The sequence below is a fragment of the Emydura macquarii genome, unplaced genomic scaffold (assembly GCF_026122565.2).
Source record: "Emydura macquarii macquarii isolate MOO-44397 ecotype Brisbane River unplaced genomic scaffold, CSIRO-AGI_Emac_v2 contig_1644, whole genome shotgun sequence".
Lineage (NCBI taxonomy): Eukaryota > Metazoa > Chordata > Testudines > Chelidae > Emydura > Emydura macquarii.
In genome coordinates, this window is record NW_027131781.1 from 21912017 (window position 1) to 21930891 (window position 18875).

Consider the following 18875-nt stretch of genomic DNA (forward strand, 5'->3'; position numbering starts at 1 on the left):
CCACTTCAGTAACTGCTACCTTGCAGGAAGAAGCAGGTCACATCCCTTAAAACACTAATTAACCCATGATATCAACTAGGCTGTGAAATGATTATATAATCAGAGCATTTGCCACACAATCCATTGTGTATTGCTGATTAATAATGTATGAGCTATGGAAACTTCCTGCAAGACCTTCTCCATTGAACTAAATAATATGCCTCTGGGCTTAAAGGCAGCACACACAGAAGGAAAGCCTGCCAGCATTCTTGGCTCACAATTCTCAGAGCTCACAAATCTTTATGAGGCTTTCTCCTGAGAAAACAACATTTTGAAAAGCTTGAATGATACCTTTCACTTTATTCTGTGTGCTCACCTATGGTTCAATTCTGCATGGTACCAAGGGCCTCTTGTGAGTTGCTGAGTGACATTAAAGATTGAGGGATTTGGGCAGTACTCGCACCCCGGTTGGATCAGACTGCTGAGTCCTACAGATTTGGTTTGTGTACAGTTCTAAATAAGAAAATCTTAAAAGAGACAGCCTGGCTTTGTCTTCATTTCTGAACCATGTTCTGAGCAAAATCATATTGCATACTTTCACAGTTTGTTCTCTTCCTTGCAAGAAAGGGAGTGAAGTTCCATTGTCAAATAGGATTTGCCTAAAGAATATCAATGCTAGAGGAGACCTAATGTGTCTTATGCCTGGAAATCAGATTCACTTTCCAGTTATCTTGAAAGCCTTACCTATTTTACCTCCCCTTTCAATTTAAAGTGAAGGGGAAGCATCAGCTTTTTTAAAAGAATAATGGGGGAGGGGAAAGGGAGTTGAAAATGAGAGAAACCATTAATAATCAGAGCTTCCAAGAAGCAGCAGTATCCATAAATTATGTGGGGTTTGCACTAAATTTTCATCATGTCACTTTTTGGAGCCATATTGAAGAGTCTAAGAAAAAAATAAAACTTGCAGGTGAGATATCTTTAAGGGACTCTTGACTAGGAAATGAAAGTTATTTACAGTTTGGAATATTAAAGCAGTTAGAGCTGGGTGAGTGGCTTGTAGGGTCTGATCCCAAACCTGCTGAAGTCTAGGAAAAGCCTCTCATTGACTTCATTATGTTTTGGATTAGGCACTTAGATTTTTAGGGCCAGATATTGATCTCGTTTATACCAGTGCAAATCCAAGTTATCGTCTCTGAAGTCAATGGAATTATTCAGTTTTACAGGGGTGAAATGATTTTATAGTCTGGCCCTTACCCTGTTATCTAAGATCTGATCTTCTAAAATGTCTGTTATCTTGTAAAGAATGATGTTCAAAGTGTCTTTGTGTACTACCAGGTGAGAGGAGAGATTATCTTTTTTCTCTATGGGATTTTTCTCTGTGTCAACAGATCCAATTGTACAACAGCCATCTGACTTTTGAGCTTTATTATCTGACAGCTTTGGAGAGAGTTTCGTTTTAGTAACACAGACTATAGGATTTAAGTCTTCAGCAGTATTTTCTGATTCATTACTTTCCAGTATTAACTTTGATGGTTAGTGACTGACTCCCTTGATTTTAATTGAACTCCCAGCTCAGCTGCAGCAGCTTCAGTGGTTTTCATGCCACCATACAACAGTTTTGCCCCAGACACTTAGAATATCTCTTTTAACTTTCCTCTTTGAGAGTTGTCCCATGATACCTGCAGCTACATAAACATATTTCTTGATGCAGAAAGACTTTCTAGATCTTTAGGGGGTAGATTTTCTGCCAGTATCAACTGTCACAGCTCCATTCACAATTTACACCAGCTGAAGATCTTCCAGTTAATCTACTTGCCTTGCATCTGCAATTCTTCTCCTTCCACCACAGTCATAGGTTCTAGCTAAGCTTCCCCTCAATTCTGAAGAGCAAGGACTTAGGGTACCAGGGGAAGGGGGTATCAGCTTGGCTCCCCCAGGTCCTACTTCCCCATGGAGCCTGGATTTTGGCACATCTGACCCTAGCTGCTTTACTCTCTCTCAGAAGTTCTGGACTCTGTGACTGATTGGTGGAGTTGGGAGAGTGACTGGAGTGGGGGGTGTGGAGAAAAGAGGTTAGGTAATGGAAAGGTCCCAGCAAAAGATTGGAATATATGCTCAGTAACTGATCAATAGACCTTCTGCTCTCTTGCTTCCTCCCTGACCTCTGGACAGCAGCAGCATGTGTGGAAGTACCTTCCTCTCCCTGAAGCCTCAAAGCGTTGTCTAGAGCAGATAGCCCAGAGGGAGAGAGAGTTATGCAGAAGGAGCCGGGCATCATCCAATGGAGTTGAATGAATAGTTTATATTTTTTAAAGGTGCGAACAATGGTAGGGAGAGGAACAACTGAGGGTAGTCTGTGTGGAAGGGGAAGATCCCATATTAATACATAAACTAATAGACAGTGAAGTCACCTTCTCCAGAGGCAGAAGGGGAAAATATTAAGGGAGCGCAGAAGGGCATGGTTTGATCGGGAGTTTTTAAAGGACAATTTGAAAAGAAATGTATATGATTATGATCCAACAAGCCATGCACATGGTAAACCTATGTAATTCATGTGATCTTATTACTGTTACCCGCATCCTTGTTGAGTATTAATACCCCAAGCAGGAGAGAGAGAGAAGTGGTTGTGTATATGCAATCCTGTAGTTATACAGAAGCTATGTAGGTGAGTGCTAAGGGAAGATCCACAGTTACAGAAGGATAGAGAGCGCAAATGATAGTCATGTGCTGAAGGATGAAAAGGGACAGATGAAGAGCTAATAAAGTAGTCTCTATGCTTGTACAAATAAAGCGATGGTTCTGTTTTTGTCAGCACTGTATAGACATATTTGTGTATTACATTAGCATTATTAATCCAGTCAAGCATTGGGAATATTTGTTATATAACTAAAGTTCATGAGTATCACCCACCAGCGTATTTCATGTAACACAGTAGTCTGTTTGAACATGTAAGATTCCTTAGTGTGCACCAGGTGAGATCTCAATGGCTCAAACCATTTATCAAAGGTTAAATGGGATGCATTTTTCCTATTCATCCAAAAGTCCAACTGAACTTTTTTTTTTCCCCATGTGCAAACTTCAATTGGCGTAACTTTTGCTGTCCTTTCTATTGTCATGTTGTTTCTCTCTTTTCTAGTTGATTTATTACCACTGATCACACACGGATGAAGCATGCTTGGCCAGGCCACTTTTATCCTTTGCTTTACATAGGATCTTTTGGGGACTTGTCTGTTTTTCTCTAATTATCCTTTGACAGCTCATTTTTGTGTATCTGTTCTCCTTCAATTTAAGCACATCCTGTGGTCAAAACGTTCCATTTGTCCTCTGCAACAGCAGTTGTAAGCAAATATACTCAATAACAAGGTCACTAAGGCAACATTCATGTCAAGCAAACTAGGCCAAAGCCAGACAAGTCAGCATAAATTTGGACAGCAAGATATTTATACCTCAGACGTGATTCTAATAACAATTCTCAATAGCTTCTTCTTGCATTGGTGGAGGAAATCCAGAGCTGAGCACAAATACCTGGTTAGACCAATATAGAAAAAAGCCACCTGAAGTTCCAAAGAACTTGAACATCCAATGGCACCTGGAAATTTCAAAAGTATTGAACAAATTTTGGACAAACCCCCCTCAATGACATGAGTGAACCAACCTAACTTTATCATCAATATCCTTCTTTCACTCATCCTTAGCCATGTTAAGTTTCATCCAGTTTGTACTTATCCAAATCCCAATATCAGGCAGACTCTAAGAAGGCACATACACTGCATTCTGAATCTGATACATATGAGACTCAAAAGTGAATGACATTCACATAGTGCTGTGTTTGTTCCAGCAGCTTGTTGAATTGGAGGGTGATGGAACAGAACACTGAGCTATAGCATGTGAGATATAGGGATCAACACCCCAAACCATATATTTCGGTCAAATAAGAATGGGAATCCTTGAGATCTATACCAGGCAGTCTGCATTCCTCATGTCAAGAGAACCTAATGATCAATGGCATTAAGGGTGAAACCCTAACCCTACTGAAATCAATAGAAGTTTTGCCACTGACTTCAGTGGAACTTCATTTTCACCCCAGAATTTTGACATATCTAAACAAAATTGGGCCTGTCAGTTTTGTGAGTTGACTATGAAATTGGTCCTTCTGTGACCCATCCATGCCTAGGGTAGCCACCTGAAAATGCCTAGGTCAGGGTAGGCTGTAAAAGGAGAGCAGATTCTCCCAGCACTGGTGGGTGACCCTGAAGTCAGACTTCCCAACCAGCCACAAACAGTGCTTCTGATTCCCCACATTGGTTATCAAGAAGCCAAAATAAAGTTGTACACAGCCCCCTTTACTGCATTTCGGTCGCTGGCTCCCAGTCAGCCACTAGGTCCAGTAAAGAGACCAGTTATTTAAAACTCTACACTTTACCAAAAAGGTTCCTCCTGACCCCAAAGGATCAGCCACAGTACCAGATCAATATAAGTGTGGATCTTACCCAAAATACCACGCTGCCAGCCAGTCCTTTAGTAACTAAAACTAAAGGTTTATTATAAAAGGAAATAAACGAACTATAAGAGAAATGTTAAAGGATTAAAGCAATCAGATACATAAAAATGATTTGAAAGTCAATATATATCAGGTTTCTAGTAGAATTGTGGAGTTTACAGGCTTGTATAGTCCCTCTGGTGTACATCCAGTACCTAGATGGGTCTTAGTCCTTTGATTCACAGCTTCAGTTGTAGATGAATTGATCCAGAGGAATGAAGACTAAATAGTCCATGTGCAGAGTTTAATCAGATTCTCCCAAGAGAATTAGCTGGGTGATTCCAGGCTGGTGCTGGGATCTCAGTCTTGCAGTCAAACTTTCCCTGACAAGCTTGGATTTGAGATAAAAAGGACCAGTCCACTAGAGTCTTTTATAGATCCATGCAGGCTGACAGATATTTTCTTGACAGCAGATATTTCCTTGAACAATTAATAGATGATTACTTGAGACTCTGAAGTACCATCTCCTATGTCCTGAGCACCCGGGCAACTAGTCACATTAGCACAAGGTAATTGGCCATTTACAACCATTCATGGGTATTTACTACTTAAACTTCAAAGAGAAATACAAACAATAGTATTGTTACATTCAAAGTTCCATCTAAATGTTCACATGTTCCTTTTGAATTCTTAATCAATAGAATAGTGACAGACAGGAAAGCAGTTTATTTACATTGTTAACCTCTAACAAGAGATATGTAAATAACATCAAATAACTATCAAACATACACTTGCATATCAAAACACTAGTTTACTTATAAGGAATGATGCTTACTACCATTTTATTTTCCTATAATATATTTTGAAAGGTCAGAGTTGGGCCGTGCAACTTGCAAAGTTGCTTGGCTTTTTCGGGCCTAGCATCACACCTTCACCCTGCGAAGAACAAAGATGGGCTTTTTCATCTCTCTCTCTCTCTCTCTCTCTCTCTCGAGTTTGGGGCAGTGCCAAGCAGGGGGAAATTGGTACCAGCAAGAACTTTGGGGAAGTAATGGGCCTCTATACAAAATTTGCCCTTACTGTGGGTCCCAACTTCTCTGGGTATGTCAAGTCATGTCCTTCCATGGGACATACCCTGCCAACCCTCCCCCCAAGAGAACAATCTGAAGGAAAATGTATCTGTCTGCTGACCTTTATGCTGCTTTTACCTAGCTGGGGAGGATAGGGCCTAAAATTATGGACTCAGTTTGTATTATTTATGTGTATTGTCTACCCACAAAAGTTTTGTACTGCGTGAATGAAATGGCCATGTGCTTTTCCAGTAATTTTTTTTAAGGTACGCTCTGATATATGTTTGTGTTTTAAATGTTTGCATGAATAGAGAAATAAAACTGGACATAAGAAAACACTACAACTACTAATGACACGGCCAATAAATCAACATTAAAAATGATAGTTGAAATTATTTTCTGCATTAGAAATTGTGTTTTCTGCAATCCCAGGCTAACACATCTAAAGATTTTATTGCATAACTTAGAATTTTTTATATAGTTGTACTGTATGAACAACAGCAGCCTGTATTTAAATATCACTTGGTATGTAGGCTCTCAAAGCCCCAAATAGTTACAAATATAATTAATTAAGCCTTACAACACCCTATGATGTGGTGAACTATTATACCTACCATACAACTGGTTTAACTGGGGCACAGAAGTTAATTGGTTTGCTTAATGTACCCAGCTTCTCAGGCAGACAGCTAAGAAGAGATCAAGTGTCCTGACTCTTAGTACATGGCTCTGATCACTAGAACTTATTTTTCATAAACGTGAAAAATTACTGCTGCTGTTGTCAACCATTAAAATGTTAATTTTGCTTTTAACCACGCACAGAATAGTTATATTGTAGCAGGGAATATAGTAAACAAACAGTGTCGTCCTTAAATGTGCCAACTCTAAAATCAAGCCTTTTTTTCCCCTTCTTCTTTTATGTTCCCTTAAGGCCTGGCCGTGGACTGTATGGAATTGATAGCATGCCAGATTTGCGTAAAAAGAAAACTTTTCCCATTGTTCGAGATGTGGTGAGTAGCTTCGGATACCAAGAAACAATTTTCAAATGAATCAATAATCTCTAGCCATTTCATATAATGATTACTGCATTTGTGATTAACGGTGTACCTTGCAACTGCTGCGTGGAAAACAGTGTCTAGGAAGATGGATATAGGCCAAAGTAAGACATGGTAATAACAAGCTACTAAATATGATTATATATCTCACTTAATGTCTACATTTGATCTGAGCCGAAATTATTAATTGAATCAGATAATACCTGTGTGTGTGTATGTGTGTACCATACAGGTAATAAACTATTCAACATAATGCCAAATGAGCACATGAACACAGCTCTTCTTCAGTGCTTGTTTGACTTTCTGTGCAATTGGAAGAGGAAAAACAGACATGTTTTAAAACCCTATGTTTAAATGAAAGATTTAAAGATTTATCTATTGTTTTATTATAACATGATAAGATCTGTTACCTTAGCAACCCCTGTAGGCAATAGCAATCTAGACAAAAAATCATTCCAGTAAGGGGAAAGGAATTTAAATTCTTTGACCTCTGATTTATGTTGAGTTTCAGTCTAGTCAAGGTTAACTAGAAATCTTTCAGCTCTGAACGATATTAATTGCTATTCAAGTTTCCTTGAAGAGATTCACAAACAATTTGTCAAGTAGCATAAACAAGTGGCATCTACTGAAATAAATGAATTCAACAATATTTATAAAAAGTTAACCTTAACCCGTTACCACATTATATTACCTCTGACACCACAGTTATTTTCTATACTGGGAAATAACTACAGTATCTCAGATGTCACAAGGATGGTTTCTTTTCAAGCAGAATTACGTAGTTTTTAACAAAGAATAATGATAATGACGTATTGTGGTCAATCCACTGTTGATTAAAATATATAGCCAATTGCTTGACTACACTTATGGTTGATTATTAAAAATATTTAGAGACCAAATAACCAAGCTTAGCCAAATTTATTGCCTAAAAACAAACAGTGCAATACAAAAAGAGACACATATACCTTCCTTTTGGGAAGCAATTTTTATCTCGCAGCATGTTCTCATTCCACAGGTCTGCTTCCAAGATATACCTTCAGAATCACCTCTATTTATAATAGAGTTGCTTACAGTGTAAAACCCTTTATAGAACATCTAAGATTCAACCCACCAGTTCAAACTTCTTTCTCTTGTACCATGGTGTACTCCTCTTATCTTTTGTTTTGGACAGTTTTCCAGGTACTAATCAGCAAGAAGGCACCTCTTAAGCTTGTACCAAGGGCAAAACATTCATGTATCTTGTCTTTGACAAGTTTGATATTTGCTAACACCAAAAGGTATATTTAGCTTTGTAGAGTGGGATATCTATCTCTTGCTATAAGTGAGCAAAAGTGTTAAAGTAACTGCCCACGTGCTGGATGTAATATAATATCAATGTGGTACACCCGATGCCTAACATATGTATTGGCTGGCACTACAAGCCACAAATAATTTACTAAAGAAATGTATGAAACATTTCAGTAAATCAAGAAGACTGATTTATTGAAATCAAGGAAATTTAATGTATTGAAATTTACAGGGGAAAAAAGTGAAACTTTCCAGATCCATTATTAGGTGACAACTATGTGCTCATCTCTGCCAAATTAAAAAAATCTTGGTTTGTAATTTTCTGTTTATTATAATGCTTTTGACTGTATTGAATAGAAGAAACTATGGACCTAATTTTGTAATCTGGAGAATGAGGCTCTAAAGAATAGAAAGTAATGGCCAACATTTTCAAATCTGGGTACCTGACGTCCATATTTAGGCATTTAAATATATGTGGCTTGGTTTTTCAGAAGTGCTCAGTGCCCATAAATCCCACTGAAGTCAAGAAGAGCTACAGTTGCTCAGCAACTTTGAAGATCACTTCAACTTAAGTGCCAAAATATGGACTTTAGTTGCCTAGGTTTGAAAATTCTGGCCATTTCTTCTTTCTTTAACTAACCAGATATGAAAATATTGGCTTAAAAGAATAAAGAAATAACAAAAATCTCAAGTTTGATAGATGACATTGCTAGTCACACACAGAGAAGAGTGAGGAACAGAGGCCCTGAAAAGTCATTGAGTACATTCTGTGAGATCCTGACTACTACCAAAGCCACCTAAGTCTTTGTAAGTTGAAGGAGCTTAGCATCCTGTAAGAGAAACCCATTACCTGGAGAATCAGCCTTAGAATGAACATGCTATTTGAAAATACAGAGACAGTTGAAAATAAATAAGCTCTACCAAAAACATGGTGCTTCTACTGTCTCATCAAAAACCTTGATTCATCTTTTCTTTTTAGTTGAACATTAGACAGTAGCTGAAGAGCTCTTAATAATGTTCCTACTGAAAGTTATAACTGCCAGCTCAGAAACGACTGTATCCCTTAGTAATATAGTGGTTATACTATGATACCTGTCTTTTTTCATACTTTGGTGAATAACTGTATGCATAAGTGTCACTCATGTGCCCACAAAGGGGAAAAATGAGTTATGGAATATCAGATGATGAACGAAAGAATTCCACTAAGTATTTTTACATGTGTCAATATGATTATCTGTGAATGCTTCAGAAATGTGGAAATAATAATGCTAGAAATGTTTGCTGCTCAGTTGCTTTGACATTCATCAATGTAGGTATCATTATTTGACAGCTTTTGTATAGCAAATCACCCTAATTAATAATACTCTCTCTAATTTCTTCCATATTGTCACTGGATTTGCCAGGCTATGGTAAGTGCTTTTATATCAGTGAATGTTCTGAAATGTCATAGTCTTAAGGATTTCAATATAGCCATATTACACGCTGACCTTTAATTGCAAATTAGAAATGCTGTTTTATGAGCAAAATTTTAATCCTAAATGAGGTTATGGTTTATGAAAATAGCCATCTGATGAATAATAATTTTAAAATTACTAGAAATTAAAATATGTATATATCCCTTTTTAAAAGTTTTTACATTAAAAAGCCTCTGGTTACAAATGGAAACAAGCAGATAATTTATGGCCCAGTCCTGCTAGGCATAGAACACCTTCTCATGTGTTTCTTAGGATCCTTAAAGGAAATAGAGAATGTTCAGTGCCTTGAAACTGGTCTTCATTTACATTGGTTTTGAATTATTGAACAATCTTGGAAAAAATTGTTTTCCCCCCAAAAATCAAGTTTCTACACACTATGGCATGGGCTGTACTGTATAGTTGATGTTGTGTCATTTGGAAAATCTGTTTTTCCATATCCTTCTTCTGGGGAATCTCCTTATCTGCTTCCCCAGTCTCTGCAACTTCCCTTTTGTCCTCAATGGAAAACACAGTGTTGACTTAGAATGAATACCAAGTCAGATGCAATAAGAGAGTTCTGCCTGAGCAATCAATCTCAAATGGCTTACTGTAGAGCTGGGCTTGTAGCACCACCCATTATTAAGGTTGCTCAACACTTCCTATTATTAAAACCCTGTTTTTCAGTTGCTCATAACTTTGCCTTATTTTAACCATTTGACCTGAAATTTTCCATGCTAGCTGTCTACCTCAGGCTGAATTGGAATTGGTTCAGTCATTTTCAAAAACAAGGCTAGGGAAAAATACTTAATTTTGCCCATGTTACAAAACTCTTGTGTTTTTTTTCTTTGAGAAGCTCTAGAGCCTCCATACTTTGAAGCAAGGACTTGAATTTTAGCAGCTTTTGTACCAGCAGTGTGATTTTTATAGTCCCCATGAAAACTCCACACAAATTTGATTGAGTTATAAGATTTTTAAAAATTGCAGATTGCACATACTCAATAGAGAGCTTTGCAGCTAAATTGTCCCAAAATTCTGTCTCAACTGGGCATGCTCCAGCTTGGGGCTGAATGGGACTTTCCCTGCATTTGTAACTCTAAGTTGCTGTGGGCTGGGCATGGGCCTGGCCCTGGAACCAAGAGCAGGTAGTTTTAATTCTGGCATTTTCTAAAATTTGAGTGTTTGACTTTGCAAACTTAATAATGTTATTTTAACATTGTGTGTGTGTGTGTTTAATATTTTATTGTAAATCATTTTGTAGAAATTCAGAAAAATTGAAATTTACTATATATGTATGCATATGATTTTTATGATGATCCTGTATATAAATGCCACTTTATTTCTCCATAAAGTATCACAGTTGTGGCTGATGGCCGGCTTCCCTCCAGTGGGTCTCGCACCTTCCTGCTTGTAGTGGGCCAGGAAGTTGCCCATCACCCCATCTTCCCAGGGGAGGGGGTAGGGACCCAGGCCCACCCGCTCCTCCGGGTCCCAGCCCAGGGGCCCTATGAGAAGCAGCTATGTGCTGCTGGTACTGCTTTCCAGACGGCACACTCTTCCCCTGGGCTAATTCTCCCCTCCTTCAGTCTTTCCAGCCTCTTGAGCCGATACCTTCCTCCTCACTGTTCGACTGCAGAGCTCAGCTCAGCTCAGCTCAGCTCAGCTCTGCTCTGCTCTGCTCTGCTCTGCAGTCCGCTCCACAGCACAACACTCCTACTTCCTCCAGCTTGTGCCTCTTGTGTTTGGGGCGGAGCCCTTTTATGGAGCACCTGGCTGAACCTTAATCAGCCTCAGTTGCTCCTTATTGCCCCCAGTGGCTCTGAGTTAGTCCGCAGGGAACAAGGCCCGGAGCATTCTGGGACTCACATACCTCCCATCCACCACTCTTCTACTGCCTCCTGCCTGCACCATATCACACAGTGTAAAAAACAAAATTCTTATTCAGGGGCTTCAATCACTTTTATGTATTTTTGAATATCCTTCCTTTGTGGTCACTGATGTAATATACCTTTTCATTGACACACTTAACTGGAAAATGTAACTGATATAAACTCTTGGAATCTGAGGGCTTTGCTCTCATTTACAGTTAGAGGCCCCTTTACCCAGCAATACAAAGGGACCTTGGTGTAAATCTGGATCAGGACCTGAAAGTATAACAAATCTCTCTCCGGGTTTTAGTTGCTATTTTTAATCCTGAAAACTAAGAGGAGCTTTTTCATCTTATGATGGGTTAGACTCCATGAATTACTTTGCAGCCTTGTGTTTATTTTTGGGTTTTTAGCATGAATCTTTCACATGCATTTCCCTCTGGTGGAAAATAAGTCAAGATTAGTTGCTAAAATTGACTGGTAGACATAGATAGAATATGGTCTGTATATGTAAGTAACAGGTAGCCCCTAACCACCATATTATCTGAGTGCCTCCTAAGTATTTTAAAATAGCGATAACAATAACAGTCTCTTACACTCTGTCTCCCTTCTTAGACTGTCGGATATATTGTCTCACCACTTTTAAAGGGGAAGGTCCTTTGGCTGAACGGCAGGGAATGAGAGAAGCCCAAAATGTATATGTGGCAGGGAGAGGGCTTCCCCCACCAATTCCGTCTTCAATTCATTGGCTAGGCAGAGATGAAAGATGCCAGCTGATTGGGTGCTGTTTGCCTCCTGCCCTCATCCTGCTATTTAAACTAAACCCAGACTTTTCAAAAGCCTCTTACTCCTGTAGGCGACCTGCCCTTCCTCTCTTTAGTTGTAGTTTAGGAATTGTGCTGCTTACGATGCTACGGGTCTGACTGATCACATTTTCTAGGGGTCAGGAAGGAATTTTTCCTATTGGGCCAAATTGGCATGTAATCTGGTGGGGAGTTTTGCCTTCCTTGCAGCCTCCCAGAGCCCCAGTTGGGTTAGAAATGATAGAATTTGATGTTCCTATAATGCTGTGATGATTAGTGACTCGTCAAAACTTGTGATGATGTCCAGTGTGAGTAAAGGCTAAAAGGTCCAACTACCAGAGACTCAGGATGGCACAGCTGGACCTTGTATTCATGGAGGGGAGAAGCTTGAAGTCTTTGAGATCTGAAGTTTGCCCCACCCAGCCTTGTGACCCCTCTCATTCCACTTCCCCATATGTGGGGGAGTGTTTCACAGCCGAGATGAGTCTATGTGGTAGACCAGGGAGGGTCTACCCTGAGTTGTTCGGTTCCTGTAACCTGCACTGGAATCAATTAAATGCCTGGTACATGAGACCACAGGGCAGGCGATCTAGTGCCCCTCCCAAGGTATAATTAATAAAGTTGCAGTCTGCCATTTAAACCCATCTCAGGTGTCTGTCAATCATTCATCTGCTTCTCTTGGGCAAACAGTTTAAGTTTGATTGGTGTTTTATTTGTTGTTTGGGTGCATAAATCATTGGATATGTTGTGTGTGCATGAAGACATTATTCCAAGAAAGCTAGACAAAAGAAATAGTTTTTCATTTAGTTCTGAAAGTGTTTAATGCCACGGTAATTCTTCTCTTTTGCAGGAGAATACTGTAGTGTAAACCCAGCTGCAGTGAAAGTTCTGTTTGCTGAAGTCATGAACTTTCCCTATTAGTCGGCATTGTTATAAGTTTCAGTCTAATGTAGCTGCTGTGGAGGTTACAGTGACTGAAGCAGAAGCAATCTTTCAGGTGGCTAGGGCCAATCCCATAGAGGATTTTGAATATTAGGAAAGATACCTTTTATTCACTGGGGAGCCAAAACAGAGAGCACTGTGGCAATGTGTTCACAATTTCTGTTACTAAGCAGACAGTTTTTTGTACCAGCTGGAAAATTTTCATAGGTGTGGCTTGATTGATAGATAGGAGTTGCAGTAGTCATCAGGGAGGTCATAAATGCCTGGATCACTGTGGCCAGGTAGTTGTAATCATCTTCTGGACAGTCACGGACAGACATGGGCATTTTTATCATCAAAGCTATTTTGGTATCCAGTAGTAATGAGGAAGACCAAAGGACCTCAAGATTGCTGACTGATTTAATAATCTGATGGAAAATGCATCATGAAAGGAAACTTGATTAAACATTGGCACAGCATGAGTAGAGCCCCACAAATCCGCAAATATCCACTTTATGTGAGTGTGATACCAGAATGTTGAGTGAAAGCTTTTTGTTAAAAAATTATTAATTTGTTTATATTGTGGGAAGGTTTTGATTCCTCAGGGAGCACTTCAGGTTTATTGATAAAACAGCATAAACCACAAGACTTGGCTGAAACAATTATCCATTGTCACTCTTTTTCATAAACATTTCCCTCCCATAAAAAACCATTTGTAGCAGCAAAACAGCGATGGTAGTAGGATAGATATTTCAAGATTTAAGACATTTATCTAAACCCTGTGGGCCAGATCCTCAGCTCATGTATTCTGACATAGTGACTTTGACTCCAACAGAATAATACCATGATGCAAAAGCTAAGGTCTGGCTCTGTTTCCATAATACCCTGGAGTATGATTATTTCACTCTCCGGGAGTATTCCTTAATTATTAATAAAGTAATTTATGAAATTTTCTTAATATTAGCTTGTTAAATATTTAAAGAAAATCATATAGTTTTTATTGCTTTTATTGAAAAAAATATGATTTATGATTAAGTGGAAAAACATACCTGTGTGTTGCAGAACTTACGAATTAGTTGCGAGCACATAGTAGGGGAGGTATTGGTGAAAATGCCTTCTCTTGCTTTCCATTCCCATGTTGGACCTTCCTTAATATTCAAGATGACCTCTGGTGATGAAAGGGACATTCTCTGGTGTTTGTGCTGCAAAAAAAGGTGGAAAGAGAGAATGAATTGTATTACAGTGGTGCTGAGTAGTGATGCTTTAGTTAACGCTGAGTTGCATTTCCTTTCTGACCCTATATTCTGGGCTTAATACCTCAGCCCTGTCAAATGTTTCAAGATCAGACATCACCTTTTTTTGAATAGAAAAATCCTAGGAAAGGGTTACGTAATTTTGGGTGACAGTTTGGTTCCCCCCCCCCCCCCCCGATTTTTTTCTCTGTGCTATAGAGCACAAATATATTTTTTTGCAAAGAATATGTCAGATCTCCAAAGTACATAAATTACCTTTAATAGTTCAAAGAGAAGGAGGTTTGAAACTAGTCAGCTATTAAATAATGAATACTAGTCTGTGGAGAACCTACTTTTTGTCACTTTCCCCTCAGCATGAGTGTCCTGAAGAAACCTTTAAATTACCCAATACAATATGATACTGATTGGTGAACAGCTACTTACAGTTTTCTAGTTTCAAATTTTCTCTCTCTACCATTTTAATAGTCTAAAGATTTATCCACATGGCAAGCCAGATGTATTTTATTTTCTGACAATAATTGCAGCTTTCCAAATTGTTTTGGAGCTATTACCAGCACATATAAACCATGTTATTCCATAACATTCTTGTTTTTATATTTACTTTACACTTCAGTTGGACCAAATCCTCCTTTATGGTATCCAATGATAACGAATATTATAGAAAGTTAATGGTAATGTTATATAGTAAGGGTAGTGTGATGGTTGCCTGTCTTCTCTCATTGGTTTGTGATATTTTGGAGCAGTAGTATCTCTGTGTATTATTTTTACTACATATGGGACAAAATCATGAAGGTTTTAGCCTCGGCTTCCTTCTCAAACTAAAAATTCCATGGCAGAATCAAATGTGATGTAACTCACACTGATTTGACATTCTGTTGGGTGTGAGAAACAAATGTACCTTATATATTCAGAAAAAGAGAGGGGGTAATATAGCAGGAAAAGTAATTAGCAGGTAGGTGTCAGATAAAACATTATGCTTCTATACTTCAACATAGAGCCACACCATGCCCAGCACTTTCCTGGGCCAAATTAAGCTCTGACATAAGATGACACAATTCCCATTTGCTTTCTTCCCCATCCCTTGTACCTGCATTGAATTTAGCCCAGCAGAATACTGAATTAGTGCAAATTACACGCATTTTACACATGCACTGAGCCCGTTATTTTAGCTATTGGGAGGGAGACTTCAGGGCATCCATCACAGTGGGGAGAGGCTATGACATCTGGAAAAGGAAGCAAACAGAGGGCCTGACAGCTAGGAGAAAAGAGTGGCAGGAATGAGACTGCTTCCAGTGGGAAGACGGGCTTTTTTTAGTGATGAGGGAAAGCTTGGATCTGTGGGGGAGGAAATCTCTCTCTCTCACTCCTGTATATGTGTACATGTGGGCGTACACACCAATCTACAGTGTTGTGAATCCTTTCTTGTTCCTTGCTTAATTATGGCAAGCCCTATCTATTAGGCACCCTCAAATCTTCTGGTACTTCATTCTGTCTTTAGGTGAACTCTTCAGAACCTTTGGTAAGGACCTTCCCACAACTCTTGTTATTAATTTCAGATTTCTGCAATATAATTCTTGTGGGCCAAGTCCACCATCAATTTTTAATATTTTTAATTGCCTAATTATCTGCTCTGTTGCAATGGCAAAGCCTCTGAACATCTCACACCCAAAGAAAATATATCTAAGTTCTTTGAATGCTGCCTTCTGATTATTGTGGGAATATTGAAGATAAAACTCCATTTAGGCCTCCAGTCACTGCCATTTTTTCCTGCCCCTCAAGGCCAAAGCTGTCCTGTTGTAGGCATACCAGCTTTTTGGTATTTCAATAATTTCCCAGTGATCACTGGTAATTTTTTAAATTCCATTTATTCTTGTAACCTTTCTTGTTAATTACTTGCACTCTATTATTATTAGCCCCTGCCCCCAAATAGTTTACAATCTGAGGCCCCAATCCTACAACTAATATCATCTGCCTATATGTGGGGCCTCATTGACTTCAATGGAACTCCACCTGGGCTCTCCAGGACACCCACATGCCATCAGTTGCAGGATTGAGGCCTAAATAGACAAAAGGTGGATGGAAAGGGATGCACCGTACAAGCAGAGTGATGACTGGCAAAAGTCATATAAGTTCCATGGTTGTGCTGTGTGGCTTCATTTGTTTGGGGTGGGCATTGATTTTAGATTTGTTTATTTACGTTCATATATGAAATGTTAATGAGCCAGGTGTGGGGGGGAGAGGAAAGGCAGGAAGGGATTAATAAATAAGAAACACATAAAATGAGGTTGCAGACATTGTGAGGTAGGGGTCACAGAAGCAAAAAGAAGCCAGAAGAAAGTGTGGGTAGGAATATAGAAAGCAGGGAGATTATGATTGGCAGCAAAAGGTTTGTGAGGGGGAAACACAGCCAATTAGTAGAGGGGAAAGAATATCTGTACCAACTGGAGGAGAGGGAGTCCGAGGTATCCTCACTGTCCAGAGGCTGCTAAAATAAGTTACTGCTGGCATCTACCTGGCTGGAGGATGGGTGGGGCAGCATGGCTCCCAGATAGTGGTGATGCTCCCAGGAGAGGCACTGGGGAAATGGGGGTCTTGGCTGCACTTCATCTCTCTTCCCCACCAACCCTTGTGCTGCAGGAGGTTGTAGGTGTCTTTAAACTTCACTGCTGTCTTAGCTATCCAACAAACCTCTTTCCTTTTTGTCATCACAGCAGGCAGCTTCTTATTCACCCCCATGATACTTCATTGAACATTTTAATTGTAGTTTAATTCTAATCCCAACATGCTTCTGATCACTACTTTTCAGCGTAAACTGTAACATCTTATATAATTGGTTTCATTATTTAAGACCCTAAGCCAAATTTAGAGGTGATGTGTAAGTTACTCATTGGTTGGGGAAGGGGGTTGCACAAGGGTGTCCAAATGAGTGTAAGACTAGTTGTTGTAACTTACACATCAAGGAGCTGGGAGAAGATATAAAAAAGCATAAGTTAAAATAGGTGGTGGCCTACTTAACTGATGCTTTCATACACCTTCCTGTTAGTTGCATTTTCTTCTACACCTTTCTCTGTCAGTATTTAGCATGCAAATAACACCTGCATAGATTCCTGTACACTCAGTGGACCAAATTCACAGGTGGTGATGGTGAGATGCAAGTTGGTATTTGGGTATGAGCATCAGAGAGTCTGGTGAGCTAACATATATATACCAAGGTTGCTAGACAAAAGGTGTGTATTAGATCCGCTCATTTGGATGTGCCTCTTAATTTGGCTTCAGGTGTGATATCAACACTTCTATGTTAGTTGGTGCACATATTGAAATCAAACCAATTCTTCATTGCTTGCCTCTAGTTCTTTCTCTCTATGTATAGGCCATTAACATTTCTCAGTATGGCGACTCTGTCTAAACATTTTTTCTATCAGTTTACATCCTAACTGTTCTTCATGACCTACAGTATATCCTTTTCTTTCCTATTTGTCTCATATCCAGAGCATTGCCAAATCCTGCTGTGTCTTTCTCGACAGCATTTCCAATATTCATCTCTTTCTTTCCATTCCTTCCACTAAGATGATAGTCCACGTTCTGGTAATTTCTTGTCCTGATCTCTTCCTCATTTCTTGATTCTCAGCACTAGTTCCCTCTACCCCACATGGTTCCCACATCCTAGGTCTGGCTAGGACTCTCGCTGCCTCCTTTCAAAAAATATCCTAAAAGGCCACCTGTCCATGACTCATTCCATCATCAATGTCTCTATACTGTTCTCTATTAGTTCTGTATTGTAGGATATTAATTTATTACTTTCTGTATCTTTTAGAGTAAGTTTACAGAGCAAAAAGAGACCTACAACAGTGAGTCTCAGAGCCTGGGCCAGCTGATTCTGGCTCACACTGCAGGGCTAAAAAGAGGTAGTGTAGACATTCGGGCTAAGGCTGGAGCCTCGGTTCTGAACCTCTGTGAAGGGGGAGGGAGGTCTCAGAGCCTGGGCTCCAGCCCAAGCCAAAATGTCTACACAGCTATGAGCCCCACAACTCCAAGTCAGTTGACCTAGCTCTGAGACTTATCACGGGGTTTTCATTCCTGTGCAGACACATCCTTAGACTGTAAGTTCTTCATAGCAGGGACTTTCTACTTGTTGGAGTTCTCCTGTAGTACAACACAACGTATTCTGACAGTGCTACATAAATAAAAATAATTCTAATAAGAACCATGCTCACTGAAATCTCTCTAACCTCTATCCATAAGGACTCTTCATTTTTGCTACTTTCTCACAAATCCCTCTTGATCAGGACATGCAGGAAAATGAGGACAGACACAGGGATGGTTTAAATAGCAGGCTGTTATTAACTTAACGTTGGGGAAGGGCACTGTCTCCCTCATATCAGGCATTTAAGTGGGTCATGGAGTCATAGAGCTTAAGGCTAAAGGCACTACTAGATCATCTAGTGTGATCTCCCTTATGTCCCAGGCCATCTATTCTACTCAGCACCCACACACTAAACCCAACAACTGAAATTAGATCAAAGATTACAGCTCATAGAAGACTAGACTATTATGTGCCACAGGAAGAGACTAGGAGGCACAGAAGTGCACAAATGTTTAAGGCCCCTGCAATGTCAGGAGAATGATTAAGTGAGATACACCCAGATAATCCTGGCAAATGATCCCCACTTACATTGGGCAGAGGAAAGTGAAAAACCCCCAAGGTCACTGC

General features: G+C 39.5%; 1 protein-coding gene across 1 annotated transcript in view; it reads left to right on the top strand.

The window, feature by feature from the left end:
* The window catches only part of UNC13C (unc-13 homolog C), a 325566-nt gene that overhangs the window by 77551 nt on the left and 229140 nt on the right, over positions 1-18875 (top strand). Inside the window, 2 exon segments of the mRNA XM_067555862.1 lie at positions 6458-6536; positions 9272-9277. Of these exon segments, the coding sequence (XP_067411963.1) occupies positions 6458-6536; positions 9272-9277 (85 nt within the window).